The sequence below is a fragment of the Desmodus rotundus genome, chromosome 2 (assembly GCF_022682495.2).
Source record: "Desmodus rotundus isolate HL8 chromosome 2, HLdesRot8A.1, whole genome shotgun sequence".
In the NCBI taxonomy this organism is placed as follows: domain Eukaryota; kingdom Metazoa; phylum Chordata; class Mammalia; order Chiroptera; family Phyllostomidae; genus Desmodus; species Desmodus rotundus.
The window spans coordinates 73,440,529-73,467,011 of record NC_071388.1 but is presented as its reverse complement, the minus strand read 5'-3'; the positions used below and the strand labels follow the sequence as shown (position 1 = coordinate 73,467,011).

General features: G+C 35.2%; 1 protein-coding gene across 2 annotated transcripts in view; it reads right to left on the bottom strand.

Moving 5' to 3' along the window:
* EPHA3 (EPH receptor A3) overlaps positions 1-26,483 on the bottom strand; it is a 343,281-nt gene that overhangs the window by 50,136 nt on the left and 266,662 nt on the right. The window contains exons 7-11 of one of the 2 annotated variants that reach the window (XM_024558191.4): positions 26,218-26,380; positions 19,409-19,511; positions 18,625-18,692; positions 13,543-13,668; positions 7,819-8,004 (exon numbers count right to left, since the gene is read on the bottom strand). In XM_024558191.4, the coding sequence (XP_024413959.1) occupies positions 7,819-8,004; positions 13,543-13,668; positions 18,625-18,692; positions 19,409-19,511; positions 26,218-26,380 (646 nt within the window). The remainder of the gene's footprint in view (positions 1-7,818; positions 8,005-13,542; positions 13,669-18,624; positions 18,693-19,408; positions 19,512-26,217; positions 26,381-26,483) is intronic. The other variant, XM_045193569.3, reaches the window with a different exon arrangement.

Sequence of the window (26,483 nt, the reverse complement as noted above, 5' to 3'; positions counted from 1 at the left end):
AAGGGTGTTTCTATTTCCCTTTCTGCCAGAGTTTGTGTAAGATCAGAACTACTAAGACAGTTATTATACAAGTTGTAACTATATTTCTTCTTCATTTAGGATAGTTATTGTATGTTTAAACTGGCACTTTTTAAGGTCAGTCCTTGGGCACATGCAAGTCATACTCTGACAAATTTTTTAGGTTGAATCTGACCTTTCAAACCTATCAAAAACTCATCCTATCTAAATGATTAAGGGAAATATGCAACACATTCCTTTTAATTCAAATGGGGGCAATTCAACAAAGAGACATACATGGATGTTAAAAAAGTAAGGAAAGTTCTTCAGGCTGTAAAAATAGCATTTTCTGCCCTTTTTTTCCTTATTTATTAAGTAGAGATTTTTCTTAGTTTTGCTTATGTGGACACTTAGATGGAAATGGTCTCAACTGATTTATCAAAGTACAGCTCCGAAGGCATGATAACTTGTGTTCAGAGTTTCCAAAGTTGAATATTCTAATAAACTATTTCTGTAAATTACTGATAAAATAGGTATAACTATATTTTATCTATTAAGAATATGACATGGATTCCCTATTCTCCTCATCCTCACAAGCACTTATTGTGTGTTGATTTATTAATGGTAGCCATTCTGACAGGTATAAGGTAATATCTCATTGTGGCTTTAATTTGCATCTCTCTGATGGCTAGTGATGTTGAGCATTTTTTTATATGTCTGTGGGCCTCCCGAATGTCCACCTTGGAGAAGTATCTGTTCAGGTCCTTTGCCCATTTTTATTTTATTTCATTTTTGTAAGTATATTTTATTGATTATGCTATTACAGTTATCCCAATTTTTCTCCTTTTGTCCCCCTCTGCCTGGTATTCCCTTTCCGTTCAGCAATCTCCTCCATGGGGATTGTTCATGTCCATGGGCCATGCATATAAGTTCTTTGGCTTCTCCATTTCCTATTCTATTCTTAACATCCTCCTGTCTATTTTGTACTTACCAATTATGCTTCTGAATCCTTGTACCTTTTCCCCATTATATCCCTTCTCCCACACAGCTGATAACCCTCCAAATGATCTATTATCTGTGATTCTGTTCCTGTTCTGCTTGTTTGTTTATTTGTTGTTTTTTTAGGTTCAGTTGTAGATAGTTGTGAGTTTGTTGTCATTTTAATGTTCATAGTTTTGATCTTCTTTTTCTTAGACAAGTCCCTTTAATATTTCATATAATAAGGGCTTGCTGGTGAGGAATTCCTTTAGCTTTACATTGTCTGGAAAGCACTTTATATGCCCTTCCATTCTAAATGATAACTTTGCTGGAGAGAGTGATATTGGTGGTACAGGTCCTTGCTTTTCATCACTTTGAATACTTCTTGCCAGTCTCTTCTCACCTGAAAAGTTTCTTTTGAGAAATCAGCTGAGTTTTATGGGAACTCCTTTGTAGGTAATTCTCTGCTTTTCAAGATTCTCTCTCTATCTTTAACCTGTGGCATTTAATTATGATATGCTTTGGTGTGGATCTCTTTGGGTCCAACTTGTTTGGGACTCTCTGTGCTTCCTGGACTTGCATGTCTATTTCCTTTGCCAAATTAAGAAAGTTTTCTTTCATTATTTTCCCAAATAAATTTTCAGTTTCCTGCTCTTCCTCTTCTTCTTCTGGCATCCCTATGATTTTAATGTTGGCACTTTTGGAGATGTCCCAGAATCATTTATTCTCCTTGTTCTTTTTTTTTTTTTAATTCTTGTTTCTTCTTTCTGTTCTGGTTGAATGTTTATTTCTTCCATATGTTCAAAATAGTTGATTTGAATCTCAGCCTCCTTCCCTTCACTGTTGGTTCCCTATGGATTTTGCTTTATTTCACTTAGGATAACCTTCATTACTCCCCTTATGTTTTTGCCATACTCAATAAATTCTCTGAGCACCCTGATCACCAGTTTTTGAACTCTGCATCTGATAGGCTGGCTATCTCCATTTTGTTTAGTCATTTTTTCTGGGGTTTCATTCTGTTCTTTCATTTCAGCCCTATTTCTTTGTCACCTCAAATTGGCAGTCTCCCTGTGTTTGTGTCTGTGTATTAGGTAGAGCTGCTGTGACTCCATGTCTTAGCACTACTATTAAGTTGCATGGGGGGGAGACTCATGTGTTCACCAGAGCAGGGCAATGTACTTCACCACTTTGTGGCTCTGTGTGGGGAAAGGGGTCAGAGAGGGGACAGTGATACTGCTTGGATTCTGGAGGTTTGCCCGGCACTTGCCCATTTCCAGTCATTTTTCTCAGTTCCCATATGCACCTATAATCCTCTTAGCTGTTGCCCTGGTGGTGATTCCCAGAGTGGGTGGGTTTGCATATATTCCAAGTCTGTGTGGGCCCTCTAAATGGACTCTTCTGAGAAACTGTCAGTTTCTTTCACTGCCCCAACCCCCACTGGTTTTTACAGGCAGATGTTATGAGGCTTAATCTTCTTGGTGCTGGAATCCTGGCTTGTGTGGTCTGGCCCGGGGCTGGGCTTGCCTGCTCCCAGGATACTCCTACCCAATTTTTATCCACCACACATGAATGTGGGAACACAATTTTGCCTCCCCACTGCCTCTCCGTGCTACACTGCATGTTCATTCCCTACCCCAGCTCCACAACTTCATCCCTCCTACCCATTTGGCTGAATGTGTCTTCTTTAAATCCTTGGTTGTCAGACTTCCATATAGTTCAATATTCTGGCAGTGCTGGGTGTTTTTTGTTTGAGGTAAATTGTAATTCTTCTTGTGGTTATGCAAGGAGGCAAAGCATGTCTACCTATACCTCCATGTTCAGTGGAAGTGAGTCCTTTGCCTATTTTTTGATTGCATTGTTTGTCTTCCTGGTGTTGAGTTGTATGAGTTCTTCACATATTTTGGAGGTCATACCCTTGTCTGAAGTATCATTGGCAAACATGTTCTCCCATATGGTCATTTCCTTTTCAGTTTGATGATTGTTTCTTTAGGCATGCAGAAACTTTTTAATTTGATGTAGTCCCATTTGTTTATTTATTATTTTTTTATTTTTGTCTTGTCTGGAGACTAGCCTTTTATTTGGTATTTTATTGACAAATAATAAAGCTAGTAGTTGGACTAGGAGAGGAATATAACCACTTAACTTACAGGAACCTTAATTTCTTGATACTAAATGCCTGAAGCAGCTTTTTCTTCTTGTCACCCCCTCATGACTAAATCTGGCTGTTAGAATAGTTTATTTATTTTTCTTTTTTAATCTTTATTTCCCTTGCCTTAGGAGATATATTGGCAAAATTATTTCTAATGGGATATCTGAAATTTTCCTGCCTATGATTTACTCTAGGGCTTTTATGGTGTCATAATTTATATTAAAGCTTTAATCCATTTTGACTTTATTCTGGTGTATGGTGTAAGTTGGTGGTCAAGTTTCTTTTTTTTCTTTCTTTCTTTTTTTTTTTTTTGCATGGACCAGTCCAGTTCTCCCAACACCACTTATTAAGGAGGTTGTTTTTGTTGCATTGTATGCTCCTGCCCGCTTTGTCAATAATTAGTTGACCATAAAGACATGGGTTTATTTCTGGGTTCTCTATTCTGTTCCATTAATCTATGTGTCTGTTCTTATGCCAGTATTAGACTGTTTTGATTACAGTGGCCTTGTAGTATAATTTGATATCAGGTATTGTGATCCCTCCTACTTTATTCTTCTTTCTCAAGATTGTTGATATCCATGGTATTTTTTGGTTCCATATAAATTTTTGAAATATTTGTTTTAGATCTATGAAGTATGCCATTGATATTTTAATAGAGATTACATTGATAGCAGCACTATACACAGGAGCCAAGTTCTGGAAACAGCCTAAGAGCCCATCAGTAAATGAGTGGATCAAAAAACTGTGGTACATTTACACAATGGAATACACACAGCAGAAAGAAAGAAGGAGCCCCTACATTTTGCAACAGCATGGCTGGAACTGGACGATATTATTCTAAGTGAAATAAGCCAGTTGGTGAAAGACAAATACCATTTGATCTTACCTATAAGAAGAAGCTAATGAACAAAATAAACTAATGAACAAAACATAAAAACAGGCATGGAAACATGGAATGGACTTACAGTGACCAGAGGGAAGGTGGAAGGGGGATAATGGTGGAAGGAAGGGGAAGGGACTAGTCAAAGAACCTGTATGAATGACCATGGACATGGATAGCAGTGAGAGAATTGAATGCTGGAGCAGGGGGTGGGATGCACAGAGGAGGGCAAAGAGGGAAAAATTGGGACAACTGTAATAGAATAACAATAAAAAATAAATAAATAAAATAAAAATGTTCAAATTGTTTCAAAAATGATATGACATTGAGTATAGTCCTTTTGAGATAAGTGCTGAAGAAAATTTTGAAGACAAGCAAACAGAAATAGCAAGAATTTGGCATTGTCACTAAAGAATGACATGTTATTCCAGTAATGTTTCTTTGTCATATGTGGAGAAGATAGAAAGGTGGGAAAAAATAATTGTTTTTTGCATGTGTAAAGTGGATGTTTGCACAAATATAGAAATATGTTAATTATAAGAAATCATCTTAATATTCAGCTTATGACAATTCCTTAATAATGAAAGTTTATAATTAAGTTGCATATTATTTTTAAAATTTTTCAGTAAATAATCCCTCCCCAAATAACAATAAAAACACAACAGTCATGTCTAATATAATTTCTTCTATTTCACTAAGTGAAAAGTGGCCAATGGAGGTCTTTCTGGAGCCTGGATGTTGCTTGACTAATGGTGTGATGGCAGAAATATCAAACATTTGCTTTAGAAAAGTTCCATCTTTTTGAACTTCAGCTAAAATTGATAACACATGTTAGTGCCAAGCTCTGAGCAGAGACTGTGCCCTCAGTTTTCTGCTCCTTTGAGATCAGAGACTCTTGCACCTTCTCTTGTTTAAGAGCATCAGGCTCAAAATGTACCATTAAAATTGTTTATGGCTCAATTTAAATAAATGAAAATACTATAATTGAATAAAGGGCTTCCTCTAAATGAGTTGCAAATACTACATTATAATAGACTTCATACTTCAAAGCACATATTTATTAGCAATTATAAAATGAATTATCTTTGAGCAAAAAAAGTAATTGTTTTCAAGCATTTCCTTCTGTAATTCAGATTAACTGGTAAAAATCTCAAACTCACCAGAAGTGATAATTTAGATTTTCATGGCTTTATTCCACATAATAAGGTATTTCTATGTAATCTTACTTGATCTGTAAGGTATCTGTAAATAGTGAAATAGAACTGCTATTTTCACATTGCAAGTGAAGATAGTGAGTCTCTGTGAGTGGGCTGATTGGCCAGAGGTCTTGCCACCAGTATGGCTGAGTCGGGACTTGAATTTTGATCCTCTTATTATTAATCCAAACACCAATTGTATTTTTTTTCTTTAAATACAATTTTTCTCATTAAATTATAAGCTCTGTATCACTGTAGTTGTGTGTATGTATATATATGAGTGTATTTGGACTTTGAAGGTAAATTGCTTTAGCCATTATATAATCTCAAGAGACAAAGAAAATAATAGAAGTGGATTGAATAATTTCTTCTGTTAACAAAACTCCTGCCAAAATTATTATGGTTTAATGTTGCTTATCATTCAGTAAATGAATTATAGGAAGCAACTAGTAAAATATAACGACTTTTCTTCAAGAATTCTTAACACTGAAAGCAAAAAAAATCAACTCACATTTGATACTATATGAGAGGCTATCGCTAAGCTTCAATGTAAACCTAATATTTACTTTGATAGTTAAGAGCATCTTGTGTTTGAAACATGCATTCAGTACATGAACCAACACTGAAGAAAGACCTATTGGTAGCAGACAATGTTCTTTTATTTATTATTTATTAATTCATTCACTCACTCACTCGTTCAATCTTTTATTCCTGAACATTGGCAAATTAAGGACCTATTATTGATCCAGGTTCTGTTTTAATCACTAATTATCAAATAACATGCATCTTGGCTTCTATGAGAGTTTATGTTTTGTTTTAGTTCTTAAAGTTTATTACCCACATAAAGTTTTGAAACTTGAGATATGTCCTGTTATTATTGAAAATTTTATGGAAGATAATTCAAGATATAAAATAATAAGTCAAATGCAATGATAAAAAGTAGAAACATATTTTTGTCTAGAATTGATGAAAAAGGTGAAACCATCAGATCAAGTTCCTAATGCCATATCTAGCACTTTCTAGTTAGACAAGTTACTTGTTCTTCAGTTATCATTTGTTCAAATGTAAAATTATGTTATATCTAATTCACAGGATAGTAGTAAGTATAAAATAATCTCCATAGTACAATGGTGGACACGTGGCAGTCAACTCATAAAGAAAAGGTTGTAAAAATGGAGAGTTAAAAGAAGAATGGCTACATAGTTTAAGTGCATTTCCTCCCCGGAGGGGTTGAAGATAGAAGAACAGCGACTTGGTGGGGATGCTATGGGGGAGAATAATGGCTAATTGACTCAGTGGCTAAAGCACCACTGAGACCCATTCTATCCCATGCCAAGTAGTTTGATCTAACCATGAAAGAACAGAGGAGTCACACATTTCCCCAGTCCTTACTACTGCAATAGTGTTTTGATTACTAGTTAAAACTTTTTTAGAGATTTTTGTGTCAGAAAATATTTCAATGTTGCTAGTAGTATGGCTTAATTTTTAGTAGTACAGAGGAAAGTTATTCTTATATGACAATGTAACTTATACTTTATGATTAAGTTCTCTTACATTGCTAAATTCTTAATCCCATTTATTATATAAGAAATCTCTAAAGAATATCAAAGTATACTGCAATTATATCATGCTTTTCTGAGGAAGGAATTGCCTTTTTAGTCACACTAAAATGTGAATAGGTATTACTGCCATTAGGAAAGTGCTCTGCATAATGTTAAAGAAAAATATCAGTGTAAAAATATATAATGTGTAATGTCTATTGGTGACCACAGAATATGCAGATGTGGTGCCAATGAATTAAGGGTGCCAAATTCCCTGCTGTGTTGTCTTTCATTCTAAAGAGTTTGCTGCTGATTTAGCTTATTCTTCATTTTGTGCTCTAAAATCTTAAGGAAAAAAATCCCAGAGCATTCTCAAGAGCTTTTCATTGGGATTGGAGCCAAAAATCACATAGTTGCCTCATGGGATTCCTTTGGAGTCTGGCTGGAGAAACGATCAAGGAAACAGTTCAGATCTCTATCACAGGCTGTGAGCCCGAGCCTCCCCAGACAAGTCAAGAATCCATCTGGGACTGCAGATCAGAATTGTTCAAAATCCACAGACAACCAAGAAAATGCCTTGGGTCCAATGCGGTCCCAATCTTTACAGCTCAGAGGTATTCCACAAACTCCCGTAATTTTCCTAAAGCCAGGATAGGCGGTGGGGTGGGGGTTGGGGGCTTGGTAAAGATTTGGAAGCTTAAGTGAAACTGGTGAACAATAAAAGAAATAGCAGCTAGCTGGGAGTTCCTGACAATTTCTGTCCAATTGAATCGTTGTTTCTTGCAACTCTACATAACAGAAAGTTCTCAAAAATTCGCTTTGTACCTATTTTTTAATCAGCATGTGTTCATATAATCCAATGGTTAACTCCTAAACATTTTAAAGTTTTTTAAAGATCATTATCAATACTAGTTAAATATGTTTTTCTGTCAAAGAAAGGCATGATATTGTCAAACTTGTCTTTTTGTTAGAACTGTTAGATACTTATAAAAAAATCAAATTTCTTAAGTGATTCAGTTCAGGTTTAAATGATCTCTGCTCAACATACACAAATGTTGATCTTACAACTTTACTTACTTTTAGTAACGACTCCCTCCAGTCTAATGATATTGGGATGGTCAAATTGTCCCATAATACTTGCTTCTCCCAGGAAGTCTCTTCTTTGCTTTTCAGTATAGCCCACTTTCAAGGTCTTGATGGCCACTGAAATCTCTTTTTTGGATGGGAGTTTTAAGCGACCACTGCACACCTCTCCAAATTCACCTGTTTGAATGAAACAACAACAACAACAACAACAACAAAAATTATATAATAAAAATCAGTGGAGAGCAATTGTTTCCTCTTACTAATTTCACTAAAAATATTTACACCTTTGGTTTTCAGATGGACACTCCAAATCACTCTGGAAGTTGGTAATCTAATACTCCCTAAGAACTTGCAGGCATCCACACTCTGGTAGTAAGTGGGCCTTGTGATAAGCCTCATATATTTTGAAGTGGCACATTGAACAATGCAAGATGAGAGAATAAGAGGACAGTTGAAAACTGTATCTATGAGACTTTTCACTTCTTGCTCTCATAGCTACCACTTCCTCAGGGAATCAACAGGCCAGCACGAATGTTGTGCATTGTGCATTGGATTACATTTCAGATGTTTTTAACTCTTCTGTTGTTACTAAGAGAGCCGATTTAACTATGTACTTGGACTCCGAAAATGAAAAGGACACCATCTGCTATCAATACATTTTATTGAAGCAGCACTATACTACATTATTGACAAACTAGTTGTAAAGTTCTCTGGGCTTCTGGAAGGAGAACGATAATACAACGGTATCAAATAAACGATACCACATTTTAATCTATGAAATCACTGTGGGAATATTTTCTTAGATTCAATGTCTTAAAAAAGTTTGTCTCAAATGAACAATTAATCCAGACTTTGTTGACTATAAAGTGTTGCTGGCTTTTAAATAGTGTAATGCAACTGGTGGAACATTACCTAGAACTAGTTTGAGCACTATCTTCACATACGTTGTCATTGAAAAGATTTGCTCTTGCAGTACATTGTAGCTTCCTGAGAGCAGAGACCCTTTACATTCATTTCTCTGTCCCAGCTGCTGCCATAGTAATAACCACAAAGTAACGCCATGCGTATCATGCTCTGTATTCATGAAGAGGTCTTAATATTGTGTGGATATTAGTCAGTTTTATACAATGTTTAAAATAGTTTTTGAAATATCAAATAAGAGGTTTTTGTGAAAAAGATTAAAATATATGCTCAATTTTTACAATGTCTGTGGAACAGAGTAACTTTCTTGGTCCCATCTTCTCACTGTGAGCTTTTGTGTGAGCTGCAGGCCCCCTTCATTGGTCAGCCAGAGAGCTGGTGTCACTGGGTGAAAGGTTTCTTTAATTTTTTTGTCCAAGTAAGTGGTTTGTCCCACAAAAGCAGAAAGTTGCCCTATTTATTTACTAGCTCATCACTAAAAATGACTTACTTCTCTCCAGGAAGCTCTAAACTTCCCCAGACATAACCCTCACTTAGGAATCCAGTCTCGCCCCTATTTTCAAAACAATGACTTATGCTGCAACTTTTGAATTTTAATTAAACTCCAAAAGCAGTTATTCGTACATTATTTAAGAAATAACACATCAATCGGCACTGGTGTGACAGACACAGTGAGAAGCATAGATGAAATGGTAAACAAGGCAGCGGATTTCTCCCCTTTGAGGAAACGTCGAGAGGGTAGCAAATTCTGCAGCTAGAATGTTCCATAGTGTGATGGGGAGAATCAGGGACAGGACTTGAGACCACTCATTAATCTTTTTAAATCCAAAGGAGAATATGTCATCATAGGTGTATATTAGGAGGAGAGATTATGATGCAAATTAAATCACTGTTAGAATTTGTAAGGAAGAGTAAGAATTTCTATCCTTATACCGGGCTGTAAGAACCTTGCCAGAACTCCAGTTTACTTTGTGTAAACATTAATTTTAGGCAAACTATAAGGAGGCATCCATAGTGAATTTTCATTTTCGGAAAGCTCTGCCATTATCATGAGCCAACATGTCATAATTTATCATGTTTTAAATTTGGATGCCATCACCCTTTATTCTAACTGACAAGTCACTTGTCAGTTTACAGGACAGGCAGTTACAGGGCTGTGGGATAGTGCATGGATTCTGGAACCAAATCGTCCAGAGTCTAATTCTGCTTCTGTCACTTATTTGTTGTGTGATTTTGAGTGAGTGCCTTACTCTCTCTGTGCTTTTGGTTCCTTATCTATTATATAGGAACACAAACTGGGTCTTTAACAAGGATTTTCTTTTTCAGTTAAAGGAATTAATGTGTGTAAAGCACTTAGAAAAGTGTCAGACAAATAGTAAATACTAAATGTTAGTCACTATTTTTGAGTTCAAACCCATTCTAAGAATAAATTATTGATTTACCTCTCAGGAGTTAGATCAAATTGAAGAATACATATAAAAGTGCTTTCAAAATGTCAAATGTTGTTTTAATGTAAGAAGAGATGGTTGTGTTGAGGAGAGCGATAGCAAGGTTAATCTCATATCATATTGGACGTGTATTTTAAAGGAGAATATTTTGTAAAAGAACCTCACTAGGGAGATCAAGGAGAAGAGTTTGAATTCAAGTGGGCCAATTAGAATTCTTTCTTTGTTCTCATTGGGATAACTCCACATATGTACATATATTTCTACCTTCAGAGTCCAAAAAATGGTATTTCAATAATGCTAATTTTTTTAAATTATAAAATTTAGAAATATGATTATACTAGAAATGGTCACTAATATATTATACAAGACAAAGAAATGCTAAATATTACTTTAATTCTCTTTATAAAAACTTAAAAGAACTGTTAAAAATTAACAAAGACTGGGTGAATATAATGCCTGATCTTCCCATTTAGCCAAGTTTTATATGGTCTTATTCAGCTAACTTTTCATCTATAAGAAAGAAAATTTAGATTCTGTTATTTCTATGTGAAAGCACAGCTAATGGGAGACCATTTGGAAAAATACTGCTTGATTTTTAATTCAATAAGTGCAGCAGATTGTCTTTTGAAATGAAGTGTGGTTTATGAGAATTAGAATACTGTATTCTGATTTAAGGTGCACGGTATAAAATTGCTCAAAGTAAAATTCCTTAGAGAAAAAAGTACTTTATTTAATTAGAATGACACTCTGCACTAGTCTCAAAGCCCATTCTCCTTCTACTGTTTTAAATAAAAAAAATCATAATAAAATATGTAAAGAATAAGTTGGTATGTCAGGAAAGCACTCCACATGGATTATCAAATTGATCCTCACAAAAGTTTAGAAAAAGTTCCCATTGGGATCATCAATGTATAGCATGGACTTTGAAGTTGAAAAGCACAAGATTCTAAATTTGGTTTCCTAATTTGTAACTATGGGACCATGGGCCATTCAAATTTTCAGATTTTGTTTCCTCATCTGGTGAATTGAAGATAACAATCCTTTTCTACAAAGATAATAAAACTAAATATATGTCAATGATTAGCAAAGACCAGGAGTTAAGTAAATATTTTCTACCTTAAGAACATTTCAGTATTTTATTTTTGAAATAATGGTTAGATCAGGGAGCAAAACTAAAAATTTGTTTTACCCTCTTCTTTGTATACAGTCCTTGACTGAAAATTAGATAATTAGCCCATATACAGTCTTTCTGTACATTTAACTGACAGTATAATTTCTATCATTGACCCAGATATTCTGCCTTTTAACAGTAGATGGTAGTTACTAATCAGACTCTTGCAGGGCATCATCAACTTCTGTAGACATTTAAAAATTTACAACTAAACATTTCAAAATCTTGATTTTATAATTTATCTTGATAATGGCAAACCCTTTAAAGGCTGATCAAGACAGACTAGAATTGAGTGTGTATATTATACTGACATCTTCTAGGACCAGCATAACCGACCTTGAAGACATTCCTATTTGCAAACAAAACAGGCACTGTTTCGTTGTCTTTAATGTCTCAAATGAGAACGTTGGCTGTACAGCCCTGACAATGGGACACACGTCTAATTTTCTACAACTGCGTTTGAAGAGAAAAAGAAAAAAAACAGTATCTGGCCTACTCTTTCATAAGAGATTATTAAGTGACTTTTGTATAGGTAGGCTTTCCCTTTATCTCATTTATCAGATACCATTTCTAATGCGTGAGTGTTGTTCCACACCACTGTGTCATAGATGTCTGGCTTTGGGAATAACATCTGCGTATCTAAGCTTTTACTTATGAGGACAGTCTCAAACTTTCAACAGCCCAATGTGTCTGTCTGGCCTTTTGAACACTGGCTGACCACACGTGGGTGTTCCTCCTCTCCAGCTGGGCACTGAAAGTCCTTGTGTGGCATATGCTTTTGCAGCTGCCCCGAAGGAGAACAGTCTTGAGGGCAACATGTAAAACGTGACTAAAACCCTCTGTACAATGGAGCAGTTCACAAGCACAACTGAGCCAATGGGAGGGATTAATCAATACATAACTCTTTTAACTGAATAAACATAGGTGTATCATTTTCTTTATATAATATGAATTATTTAGGGTGTCCTTCTTAAATAGTAAATACTGCTTGAGTTCTAAGTACTGCTTCAGTGCACAGAGAAAGAATCAGAGATAATTATAGGCACATGTGTATAAAGAAGCTTTGGTTATAAATATAGTAGTTAGAGAAAATGTGTTCTGGTATGTTATGCATAAACTCAATAAGCTAATTTTTCAATCTTTCACTCTATTTTCTATATCCATGTACCTAGTTTGTGTTTGTTTTTTGAATGATATTAAAGAATGAGATGATGTAAACCCATTATTGTACAGTATTGTTTATTTTTACTTTTCAGTATGTTTTATTAAAATGCACACTGCATGTACTGTGGATGTTCATATTTTATGTCGAAGTGTGTAATATATTGTTATTTTATACATGGCTACAATTATCATTGAAAATAAGGAACAGCTATAAATAATCACTCCTTGGATATTTACTTATGAATTTATGGTACAGCAATTTTATGAATAAATCAAAGAGATATCTATATGGAAACATGTTTCAACACAAATAAATTAATACTATATAAAGTTACAGGTAAGCATTAAAATGGAGCATTTTGCATTATAGTTTAAACTACCCACTGAAAGTAGTTGCCATGAAATCTGTGTTTTTAAAATGTTTCATTCATGATTTTATTTTGTATTATCCAATTTTTAAATTCTGAGGAGGATTCTAAAACTACCTTTATTCCACAAATCCAAAATGTCACTTAGTGGGTTTATTTAAGGTAGAATACACCCTTATCTTGTTATCCCTCTTTGGCAAAATGGTCTTTGTGACACTTGATCAGCACAGCCAGGGGAAGCCCATGGGAAACCCAGCTGCTGCTGCCGCTTCTGAAATTCAGTAAATAAAAAGCTGGCCCTTGACTGTGAGTCTGAAGATCTGGCCCCTTTGAAATCATTAAGTTCCATTAAATATTCCATTCATTTGTTGCTTGCCTTTGATCATAAAATCAGAGAATATCCTTTTTCATAAAAATATGAAGGGTGGGGCAAAAGTAGATTTACAGTTCTTTATATGCAAAATAATATAATGATGAATAAATAATTATAAACTGTTTCCTGTACTCACAGCTGTAAACCTACTTTTGCCCCATACTGTATGTAAGCCTGAGAACAAGAGCAATCTCGGGAGGATCGTCATTCATAGTTGTGAACTCGTGAATAGTGCTCGAGGCTGGTAGTGAGAGTTACTGTGGTGGTTACCTGCTCCAACAACTTTGTCAATGGCTATGCTGGTGGCGTCCAATTCCTTAGCGAACTCATGAACTGCTTGGGCAGGGTCTTCGTACGTGTGTGGGTCAACGTAAGTTCTGAGACCTGGAAGTTTTACTGTTTAAGGGAAAGATGAAAAAACATTATTGTAGCTGGATTTGTAAAACCTTTGCTGAACAAATTTTATAACATTATCAGTTAAAAATAACCATCACTACTATAAAGTGCACCAATCCTTCGTTTATTCTGCAATATCACAGAAATCGGCAGACAGAGGTTGGACGAAGTGTTGAGCAACTCAATTAAAGAAGTTTCCCATAATGAAACATAAAGATGAACCGCAATGGTCTTTCTCAGCAAAACCACTCGAAGGAAAACGGACATTCAAAGACAGGAATCTTAAGGAGAAGAAGGTGGGTCAGAACTGTGTAGGTCCAGTAATGCTTACCCACAGCTTACCCGTAGCACTAGTGAGTGAACCCCATCACCTTGTTGCACCTTTATTGTTCTACAAAGAGTAACCAAGTTATCAGTTACAATACCACATCTGTCAGTAAATGTAAGTTTGTGAAATACTTTTGTAAGGCACGATAATTGCTGCAATTACAGATAAATTAATTGAAGGATATAAAATAGTATGTCTTCTGCCTGACACTATCCTGCTTTTTTCAAAATACATTCACAATCAAAACCCTCCCTGGCAATAATAGGCCTACTTTAAGCTGTGAGTTTTGTATATATAATATGGGCATTACGTGTATATAGTAATAGAGCATCAATTAACTGAAGTCTTGCTGTGTAGCTTTTCAGCATAGTTAAAGGCAAGTATTGTCTATATGTTTAATAATGGTGCTAAGGAGCTAAATTCCAAACATAAATTATATTATAGCTTATTGAGCATAAATCTTTATAATTTATTTATTTAATTATTTTAAACATGGAGATTTTTCATGATATTCTGTAACCAAAATAGCAAAGACAAAAGATAGGAGAATCATTTTGGATTTTGTTTAATATTAATGAGGCTCTTATCATTTGGAAAAACAAGCTCATATCAGAAGCAATTTTGAATGTTCAATAAACTGTCTTTGAAAGAAAACTAATTTTTTTTAAAGTGGGTTTCAGATCCATTAAAGTATGTAAACATGCTTTCACATTAAAGGGAATTATAATTTAACTCCCATAGTATATGTACGGTTTTTACTGGTTTTCTTTTTAATTTTGATAACATTGGTTAGAAAAAATATTGGTGACATTATTTTAGCAAGGGACATAGTTGCTTAATGATGATGTATTTTATTAGTCACACTAGAATACTGAATCATTATTTTATCCTTCAGTAACAAATAAAGTAAAACTTTATCTTTTCTCGTATCACTTTGTGATGAAAGAAGCTTTTTGGCCAAATTGCAGCCTAATGTTCTGTGAGAACCAAAGACTCCTGTGCGTCAGTGCGGTGGTTTGCAGGAGGGAGCTGTAGAAACCGCGATGACAGCAGTTGTTCTGAGAGCCTTCAGCACAACGTACATCAGGCCAATGAGTCCAGGATTTTAGAGTTTGGCTACACGTGATCAGCATGTGGCTCTACAGGACAACTTTGTGAATGCCGTGGCTACACCGCATAACAATTTATGCTACAGAAAAACGATTTCCCTCACTACTTCTTCAGACGACCTTGAGACAGCAGAATGACAAGGCAGGGTGAGGGAGTGAATGGAGGACACAGAAGAACGGCTACCAGCGCTACTTTTACTTCCTCCTGGTGTCGACACTGACCTGGTAAAAGGGGAGCAACTCTTTGTCTTGAGGCAGAGTGTGGATAGTTTGTGAGGACACTGACAGCTTGGGGAGTCAGTACCCACAGAAACGGGAAAACAGCAAGTCCTTTGCCCTTGCTTTGGGCAAACTGTATGTGCAGTAGCTTCTGATGTTTTTCTATTTGGACTAGCTCAGCAAAAATAATTAGCTAGACATCATAGAAAAGAAAGTTCTTGAAATTTGCTACTAAAGGGCCTAATATGAGTGCCTGTTATGTAGCTGGTATCCCCAAATGTCATCATTAGTATTTTCATGTAAGGAGGTTTATTCACAATTATTAATATCATTGAGGTTTCCTGGACACAGAATTTGGGGTCAAAAATGCCCATTTTTTGAGCTCATAGATCAGTTTCCACATTTTTGCCATTATTATAAACATTATTGCTTCTTATAAAAACAGGGCAGAGTCACTCTTTAGTAGAGTGGTCTACTATAATTTATTACTACACCAAAACTTCTTCTAACATTGTTAGTACTAAAACACTTTACTCTTAAAAGAAGCAAACAGATTAAGGAAATCTCACATACTTTCAAACTATCATACGAAGAAAAGTTGTGGAGTAACAAAAACAGTAAATGTAACCATAGACATACTAAAAGATGTTAGGGAATAAAGCTATGTCAGATTTTTGTTGTTGTTGTTGTTAAAACGATTTGGTTACATTTTAATGAAGACACATTAAATGGAGGCTATGATTCTTGTTCAACCAGTTTTTTTTTCTTCTAGTAACAGTAAGGTAAAGAAATGGTAACAAAAGAAGAAAAATTAGTATTCTTTTTCAAGAACAAAATACTTTAAGAATAAAGTTAAATAATCCTTTTTTTTTCCTGGTAAACAATTACAAATGTCTTCCCTGGCTAAACTTACAGAAATCAACTTGTGAAAGATTTACTGACATCAGAATTTACGGAGAAGATTATAAAATGAGTTATCAGAAGCAATATATCAACTATTTTAAATAAGTACTGGCTTTAAAAAACCTTGCAATTGTGCTTTAGAGTTACCCTTCAAAACCTGCTGGCCCTAGGGAGAGATGTATTACTAAATAATCTGAAAATTAAATAATCATTCCCAAATAAAATCAATCAAATTTATCGTGACTGATTAAAAAGAAAATAGCTTTTGTATCCACATGGCATTAGGGGAAGTAATACAAGTGTAAACACACACATACACATCCCCAAGTAAAATGGCTTCTTCACTGTGGGAGCTTTGGCTGCTGATTTTTAACTGCTGACCCCAGAGGTTCCAGAAATCAGGTGAGTCAGGATGCAAGGCACATAATCCCCTCACACCAATAATTAAGGGCAACACACAGGGTGACTGCGCTGTGTCAAGAAAACCAGATAATAAACACATGCACACGTGTTAAGCTGCACTACTTTACAGCTCGTTCTGTGCAAACACAATAATTTACATTTCCATTTTACCAGCATGAGTTGCCCTAAGGATCGCAAAAATAAAAAGGCCCAGCCAGGGAGGGCAATGGGACAGGATCTTAGAAGGTGAAACACATTTCTTTCCTTTTGAAGCTATATTATGGGATTTGTAACAAGGCTAGAGGGAATAGTTCATAGCTAGAGCTTTTTAAAGTAATACCAAATAAATGGTCTGAAATAAACCAGCTGTAGCATTAAGACGCAGAAAGTTTACGGCATGCATCTAAGGTACTTCATGCCTTCGGAGCTAGGTTAAAATACATTTCTTTTTTGTTTGTCTATCATCAGGATATTGCACATTTGAAGAATATTGAAGTTTCAACCAATTTTACCATAAAAACCAACAGATAAAACAGATCAGAATGATAAAGAAACCTACTTGCAATTGGCACACAGGAATTTATCAGTGCTCCAAATTCATGAGATTTATAATCTCCATATAAAAAACCATTTCAGTATGGTTTTTCTCTAAAAACAATATTTACATTGATTGTCCAACTCAAATTAAAAGCAACTTAATCCAAAGGAATGCATTGCAATTTTCAGTGTTTTGTGGGACCATAAAAAAAAAAAGAAAGAAAGAAAGAAAGAAAGAAAGAAGGAGAGAAAAAAGCCAGACAAGCATCCTGTAATTTGTTCACATACACTTTTAGGACTTCTGAGTCTGTAATGTAACTAATCTGAAATGATAAAATATTGATATTAAGAAGGTTCATAGTACATAGTATTTTGGCTTTTCGTGCGTTAATCTATAATGGCAGCAATGAGGCGGACAAAACAGACAGCGCTGTCTGCAGACTCTGGCACTGTGTCGATATCACATCAATTCACGTTTTTGAAAAACATTCTTTTTTTTTTTCAAGCTACTGTATTCCTCCTGCATGTTAGCAAAAGGTAATCAAGTTTTTACTTGAGTTACAGCTAAAGCTATAATTTTTAGATGTAAAACCAAGACTACAAACAAGTAATATGTTGAGTTGAAAATAATTTTAGAAGGCAATAGTGAATGCCAAAGTAATGTTTACAAGACTACACTAGTTATATTGAGGTTATTTGAGACACATAAGCATGACTACTGTCTCCATACTAATTTCCATGAGAACATGCTATTACCTTTAATGCCACTGGTTAGTAATTGCCACATTCAACTGAGCCATAGTCTGGAAAAGCAAAGCAACTGGGATGATTCGTTTCACCAGAAGAAAATACAATGAGTGTTTTTATTAGACATAAACACTTTGTTTCCTAAAACAGTATTTCTTTTAGAAAATATTTTTTAAAAGAGATTAAATTGCTTGGTATTAACATATGAGGGAAAAGTGCTTGCTTTCCTACCAATTAGATATCATGTAACTCCAAAATAAACAGTTTATTCTAAAGTCGCTCTCCTGGTTGGTTGACGAAATGGAGTAAGTAAGGCATTTTACATAAACAGAGGTTGTTTATATTTACCTGGCAGTTAGGAAAGAGAAAAGGGTCCTATTTAGATTTTAGCAAAGGACTAGTAATAAGGAAATTGAAAATATGCTTTGCCTTTAGCTACACAGAGCTGACTGTAGTACCAACTCCCCGTTATGTGCATTATTTGAATATAAACCACAGGTTACTCTTAACTTTAGCTTAAGTCTGCTTAAATGCGGCATGCAAAATACTTAATGCAGAGTCATGAATTTCTTTCTCTCTTTAAAATAATTTGTCATTTTTTCCTTAAAACTGTCTTTGAATTCTCTTTGTCATGGGGGTATTACCCAATTATAAACAACTGCTGAAGCCAAAATGGTAAAACCAAAACACCAAAACAGTTCAGAAACTTACAATGTCCATTCCCAAAATGAAGTCTTTTTTCATCTGCTCCATGTTTTGATTTGTTATAGCCACAGAACCTAGAGGTAAATTAAGGAAAGAGAACACAGAAAGAAAATATACTTAAAACAACTATCTATGTTCAGAATTTGCAAAGCAAAAAAAAATAAAATAAATAAAATAAAATAAAGCATTTTCCTCAAACAATTAAATGCTTTAGTGAAAATTTAATGACTTCATATTTTCTCAATCCTCTACAGAAAGCCCCTTTCTCTGGGGACCCTGGAAAGCTGCCTAATGAGGAGACACGTAGAGTTGCTTCCCCACTGTGCAGACTCCTTCAGTTGAGTTTTTATAATGGCTTTAGAAAGTGTTTATAGTATTTTTTTAACAACTGCTGTTAGAATGAATGAAGGGTAAAGTCTCCATTGTTAGTGATTAGTGCTGTGCAGTGTTACCAGTGTTCTGGGTGAGAAAGCATCAGGGAAATCTGGGCTGTATTTGAAGAGTGAAGGGATAATTGGGGAAAAAAGGTAAAAACTAGGAGTGAGCTCAAAAGAGAGAAGAGATGTGTATTGGAGAATGGGGCTGGAATTTAATGGAAAAATAAAATCAAAACGAAAGATGAAGAAACAAAAGAAAAGGTGAAGGACAAAGAAAGATCTCCAATACAAATGGGGGCATTCCGATGTGTTAAAATAGATTATTGACCACGCTCTTCAGATTTTTAACAGCAATTGGTGAGGGGAAGCAAAGCAATAATGAAAGTAAGCCATAAAACAGGTTGTGAACTCACCTTCCAATCAAAACGTAGGTGACGACTGTGAGGAGAATAATTGCCACAGCCGCTGAAATGGCAATCATTACCACTTGGCTGTTTTCACCGGAGATGGAGAAAGCTGTGAGGTTGGAGAGAGAAAAAAAAAAGAAAAGACCAGGCATTAACACATTATAACTAACATCCACATGGAAAATCTGATATATTAAGCCTCATTTATTCTGCTTTTACCTGAAATATGGCTACAGTCTAATATAAAAGTAAATGTAATTCTTCAGTGAGTTTAAAAAAATGACATTCCCTATAATTTTGTGTGAAATTACTAATTAATAAGATTAAATAATCTGTTTCAATGACTTCAATCAAATACTACTTGAGTGCCAGCTGGATGAAATGTGTGGGACTGGCTTTGTCTATTCCTCAATGGCAAAAAAAATAAAAATAAAAATAAAAATAAAATAAAATAAAATAAAATAAAATAAAATAAAATAAAATAAAACCAGTGGGTAAAGATGTTAGCAGGGGAACATAAAGAACAGGTAAGCTTTTCCAGAATGAAAGGATAAAAGCTTCCTAATTAAGCCGGTTTACTCTTCAATATCTATATTTATTTAATTTAAAAGTGACATAACACCTCTCTTATGGGCCTCGACATATACCACCAATCACTTGTTCCTCTCCCTGTAGTCCCTACCTTTGTGAAAGGCCCACTGCCCCTTCACTCACAAAGTGTTGGCAAAAATGACCCGGGAACAAGATACGGCCTGCCATCAGTTGTGATATAGCTCAAGAGTTTAGAGCAGTTTTACATTTCCTACAGGTTGTAAACAGCCAAAAGAAGAAGCTTGTGTGATGTGCAAATTATATAACATTTAAATGTTGGTATCCATAAATAAAAGCATTTTGGAACACATCCATTCATTTGTGTATTGTGCTTTTATGCTATATAATAAATAGCCAATATAGGAGCAACAGAGACTATATATACAAAGCCTAAAATATGTACTGCCTAGCCCTTTCTAGGACGTTTAATGAACCTTGACATAGACAAATGCTTCTCTAGCTTTGATGTTCACACAAACCACTCGGGTATCTTTGGGAAAGAGCAGTTTCTAATTCAGGGGGTCTGGAGTGGGGACTCAGACTGCATTTCTTACGAGCTCCATGATGCTGATGCAGACGATTGCAGGCCACAGCATCCCGGCAACAGAGATGTAGCCCATAAATATAACGTCACCTTGTCCGCTCCCTCTCCCTCATTCTACATCTGATTTGTCACTAAACCTGTTTAAAATAGCTTCGTTTATATCTTTCTATTCTAGATTATGATTAGAAATTCTTAATTAGACTCTATGTCCATGCCTTTTCCTTTACCTGGCAACGAGAGTACTCCTTCTAAACCATGAATTTGATCTTGTCATTCTCACACATAAATTTTCTTCAGGGCTCTCCACTTTCAACATAAAATGCAAATTCTGTAGCAGAAAATGTAAAGCTCCTCAAAATCTGTCCCCTGTCAAAATTCCCAGCCTCATGTGCTAATAAACTCCGTGAATATCCTGTCTAGACGTTCCAAAATACACACAGTTCCTAGAACAATCGTTCACTTGCTCAGACTTGAACCTACATTTCTTTTGTGGTAAATGCTGATTGAGCAAATGAACGAATGATGCATGAAAGAAGAGCTTAGAAGGGTATGTTTGGTTATGTGAATACCATCGCCTCTCCAGTAGCAAGCCAAAATCACATTCTCGACTTCATCAGAATGTCTGCTTGGACTGTTATCTCTAAAATAATGCAGTTTTAGGACTAGTTAAGTGATGCAAATAAAGAAAAATGGCAGATAGGCTGTTAGACGTCTTCCAAGCATTTGAAAAAAGAGCCCCGAGCCTGCAGGATGGCATGCACACCCGTTATATAAACTGTTGCGGCACTTTATTCTTTCCTACCGGCGAGCTTTTGTTTACACCGCTGTGGCAGCTCTGCGAGTGCCTGCTGGGATCACCGTGCTGCCGGCCTCAGCAGGGAGACGGCCCCCAGCTGCTGCGCTTGTAGGATGCACCCCAGCCTCACACTCCGGCCATGCTCTCCTCAGTGACTAGACATGGCAAGGCGACTGGAGCCAGTCCCGGTCTGCCCAATGCAGGACGCTTCTAGGTGCAATCCTCACTCCGGAGCCCCCGTGGGACTGGCGACGCCCTCAGAACTGCACTGCTGACTGGGGCAAGTCCTCCTCCACCCTTGCCCCTCCCATCTCTCTACATCCGTAGCAGACTTACATCTCAGTCCGATATGCTGGTTGCCCGCTTCTGTCCGCCTCTTTTACCTATTATTTATATTTCCCCATAATTATGAGAAAGCTCTCATAATTCTATCTTAATATCTGCTTCCTAAAGACTTGAAGTATACATCCATTAACCATAGATCTATGTATAGTTTATAAAATAAGCCAGAGATTCAAAAATGCTCCATAAACATATAATATTATATAATGCTTCGTAAATGTATAATAATATTTCTCTCACGCTTTTTATTTTGTATGCTGTCATAGCTTACAAACAACAGCAAGTTCTGAATTCTCCAATAAATTTTAGCCAGTTTTTAAAATAAAGGTCAGTAAAACTGGGAGGAGAAACATGATAGAAGAAAGAAGTCTCCATTTCTTTTTTGTCAAAGACAGGATTAAACTAGGACTTCTCTACAATTTCCGCTGGCTCTAAGTATCTATGAATCCCTGAGACTATGTTAAGAAATCAAATCATTGTTTGTTACTGAAATGAACAAACATTTGAATGAATAATCTTGATTAAATGTGTGTTACTCAATTGTTTAATAACTTTATGTGGCACACTGTTAAAATTGATATCTATTACATCTTAGAAATCCAGTTTATGTCTTCCAACAATTAAACTACTCCCCCTGTTTCAAGTAGCATAGTGTCCATTTTCTCTCCCCAAAATCGGCTGGTTAGGGGCTCACTCTCCCAGACCACGATGCCTGGGTTTGTGCTTACTTGCCGTGTGACATAATGTGATGTTGTGAGGATTAAATAAATGAGTTAATAAAGCAAATCATTTTAGAACAGTGCCAAGCACATTCTAAGTGTTTAATAAATGTTACTTGTCTTTAGCATTTCATTTTCTCAGTGGAAAACTGGGAAAAGTACAGTATGTTCTACAAAATTATACATGAATAACAATTTTGGGACTCAAAATTATCTATATAACAATTCCATTCTACCTTTGTCAAGTTGCCTTAATATCCCCTCATACCAGGGTCCAAGAGATTAAATTTACTGCATACCAGTTTACTAAAAACAATGAAAAAATGGGGGGAAACATTCAGAAGTGACAATTAAATTGCCCCTAGGGCACATCTTCTTTTTAAACAATATCCACAGAATTCTTCAATTCCAAACTCAGCTTTATTCCACATATTTTTGCTTTTGAAATTCCTTGGATATTCAAATTATGCATTATTGTTTAAACAAAACACACACACCACCTACTATACAAAAACATAATAATAATAATTGAATCAACATAAAAACCCTATTAAGGGTACAGTTTCTGCCCACTGAGGATTTCCAGATGGATGGACTGTCTGCTTTCCCAAACATGTTTGGTGGATGTGGCCTTTACTCTAGGAAAGTCCCTTGACTCTTGCATATTCTGTTTTTTGTGTCTTAGTTTAACATTTTTTCTTAGCATGTAAAATAGCAGCAATGAATCAGCGGTAGTGCACACTCTGAAGACTGTAGGTTTGTTGATTCCACTTACTAGCCATGCAACCTCAGAAAAAGACATAATAATCTGTGTCATAGGACATATATCAAAAAAGTAATAGTATCTGAATAGCTTACAGAAAAGGATCAAATCAAATGTTTATTAAAATGTTATATTATATTGTCATGTAAATATATTGGTTCTAGAATCAGACCCATCACCTACTCATTGTGTGACTTTGGAAAGCTTACTTCACCTCTCTGTGCCTCAATTTCCTCACCTGTTAAAGAGGGGTGATCATAAATGGAAAGCAGTGACATATAAAAATAAGACATTTTAAAGCACTTAGGAAGATATATATGTGTGTGTGGGTGTGTGTATATATGTGTGTATATATATACACCCACCCACATATATATAATGACTGTGCCTCCATTCCTTTCCTATAAGCCAAGTTCAGAAAATATTATCTGAATTCCTGTTAAAAATAGAAAATGTACTTGACTAAGAAATATTTACCTGTGTTATAAATGAAAACTTTTAATATAATTAAAAAAATAAAAACCAAGGCAAACAGCAAACTGTTAAAGAAATCTAAATACAAGCTTTTTCTGTATCTACTTAATGTCACTATATAACAAGTAAGAGTCATAAACCTTTAGAGTGTTTCATGAGTATGTATTTCCAATTTGTGGTTGGAAATCTGCCTATGCAGAGGGCCGACTTAAATTATCTGTGGATTTTGAGTGTACAGGTGGTCTGCACCCTTAATTCCCAAGCTGTCCGGGGTCAACTGTATATCATTTTGATTTTTAAAAATGGGGTGAGAATTGATTTTATTATTTCCCCCTTAAGACAATGGGCACTTTTTTTTTTCTCATCTATATTTACAGTCTGGAAGACTTCTATGGTGAAGCAATAAGAGTAAATGAATATACATATATATATATAATTAAACTGTGCAACTCAACTATTTTTTATAACTGGAGAGGGAGATATTAAAAAGATTGCATTTTTCTTTCTACCCTCTTTTTATCTGCTCTCAATCAATGTAAGTAATACAAATATAAAAGTTATTTAGCAAAATCCTAAGAATCTGCAGTTTTTAAATGGAATATTTTGTAAGTCTCAGACATTGAAGCCTCATAGAAGCTCATGTATAACACCACCACAGCCATATCTGTGCTAAGCCTGTAAATACGTTGGAATTTTGGAGTCTGTTGCTGCTGTTACAAATGCACTTATCAGATAGGGTTGGTGCTAATTAAGAACATACAAGATTACACTGACATTCCAAAATAATGCATCAACATGATAAAGTTTTATCTAATGGTGATCTGACATTACTGCCTTCAATATGCCTAACTTATACCACAGTGTATGCTAAACATTTCTTTTATTTGTTTCTATGATTTGGAATCATTCTCAGTATATCTAATAACCAAGTAAAAATTTGATAAAAGACAATCAATCTACAATCATTTCACAGCAAGAAACTATCTTTGTACTGCATAAAAGTTATGAAAAGATTTAATTATTAATGCTAAATTGCAATTATATCTTGTTACCATGTTACCTAAAATATTAAATTTGTTTTAAACATTTTTCACATGACCTCTATGGTATTTTACAGCTTTTTGCTGCAAGCGTCCTCAGCGAGAGGTTTCCGCTGCTGATTCCATCGCGGGAAGGTTGGCTGCGGGCTAGAAGTACAGATTTCTGTATTTCAAAATGGCAGTTCTCCTCCAAATAGAATCGTTAGGGGTCAGCTGTGAGCCAATAACTTCTAAGGCCACTAGAATCTCAGTACTTCGCAGAATGTACAGATTATTATTGCAAGCAGACTTTCTAATTGTCTGACAAAAGTGTGCCATAAAACATTTACCCTATCATATTACGTAAACAGTTTTCACAGTTTTTTGTTAATCCTCAATGTTTCTATTAGGTATAAAATTTGGGCATAAAATATTACCATGCCTATAACAATGTGATTTTAAGTCATAAATAAAATAATTACATAATTGAGAATATAGGTCCCAGGGAAAAATGACAAATTAGAACAGTTAAAAGAGATTTCTGGGCTTCCTCTCAGTGGAGGGCTGGGAAGTGTTTTATTCCCCCTGGATAAGCCGTTTCTCAAGGGAGTTAATGTTTTTATTTTTTCTAGGCTATTTTACAACTGTGGGTTTAAGTTGAAGTGAACTTACAGTGATGCGTGTGATTTTCCCATTATAATTATTACAATAACACTTAATTCAATAGAGATATAATTGATGTGTGCTGCAGATGAGATAATCCCAATCATTCATTTATTTTCATACAGGATACTAACCAGTTTGGGATCTGTTATCACATTGAAGCATTCCTGATTCCTTACATACACACACACACACACACATGTTTGCATATGTATTTTTCCTTTGAACCAATTTTAAATGTTTATTAGTCTCACTAATTAAGTTAAATAAAATTTTAAGTAGTAAAATTTTCATTTTATAGTAGCATCATGGCTATGATTTTACCTTTTAAAAAATTATGTTTAAGCAGAGAGCTCTTCTAATATGAAGCAAATGCATTCAAAGAAAAGAAAAATGTTGGAATAATGTTTGCCTATTTTAGACCAATTTTAGTGAAATTTGGGGTCACACAGATGGAACTATCCAAATTGCTTATGGATGTAAATGAGATGATACATCAGACTTTAGAAAACCCTTAATCTACAAGTGATACAAAGTTGACTGTGCTAAAATTAGAACAAGATAAGATCCTCATGGATTAGAATGATTTTTTTTTGTAATTAATTGAATTATTCAATGAACCTGGAATATCTGGTTTACAGGTACTGAAAGTGTGTTACCATACTACTTAGTGTTCCTGAAAGCAATTTATGACTAATAGAAAACCAGAAACATTTCAGGCATTATAATGTTTTATAGAAACACAATGCCCAGACCCAATTCTATGCAAATCATGAAATGTTCCCAGCCATGATACTTGCAATGTATCACACTATTTAAAATTTAGGAGAGTGAGAATGAATTATCAGACACCTTTGCAACGCTCCCCCTCCCCCCCATCACACTCCATTGAAATGGTACATACAGTCTGGACTCGTTTCAAACTCGAACTTGCGACTGTTGGTCCCGTATCCAGCTGCTGTTCGGGCTCGGATTTGGAATACATATGTAGTGTCGGGCTTGAGGCTACTGATGGTGACATTTGTGCCTCTTGCCCTCAGAATGGTATAACTTGTCTCTTGCTCCTGCTTTGGGGTAAGAAAAATCATGTTAAAATCAAATCTTCATAATGTATCAAGTGGTAAAAAGGTGAACCACTCAAAACCAATTATTTTACAATTTAATACGGAG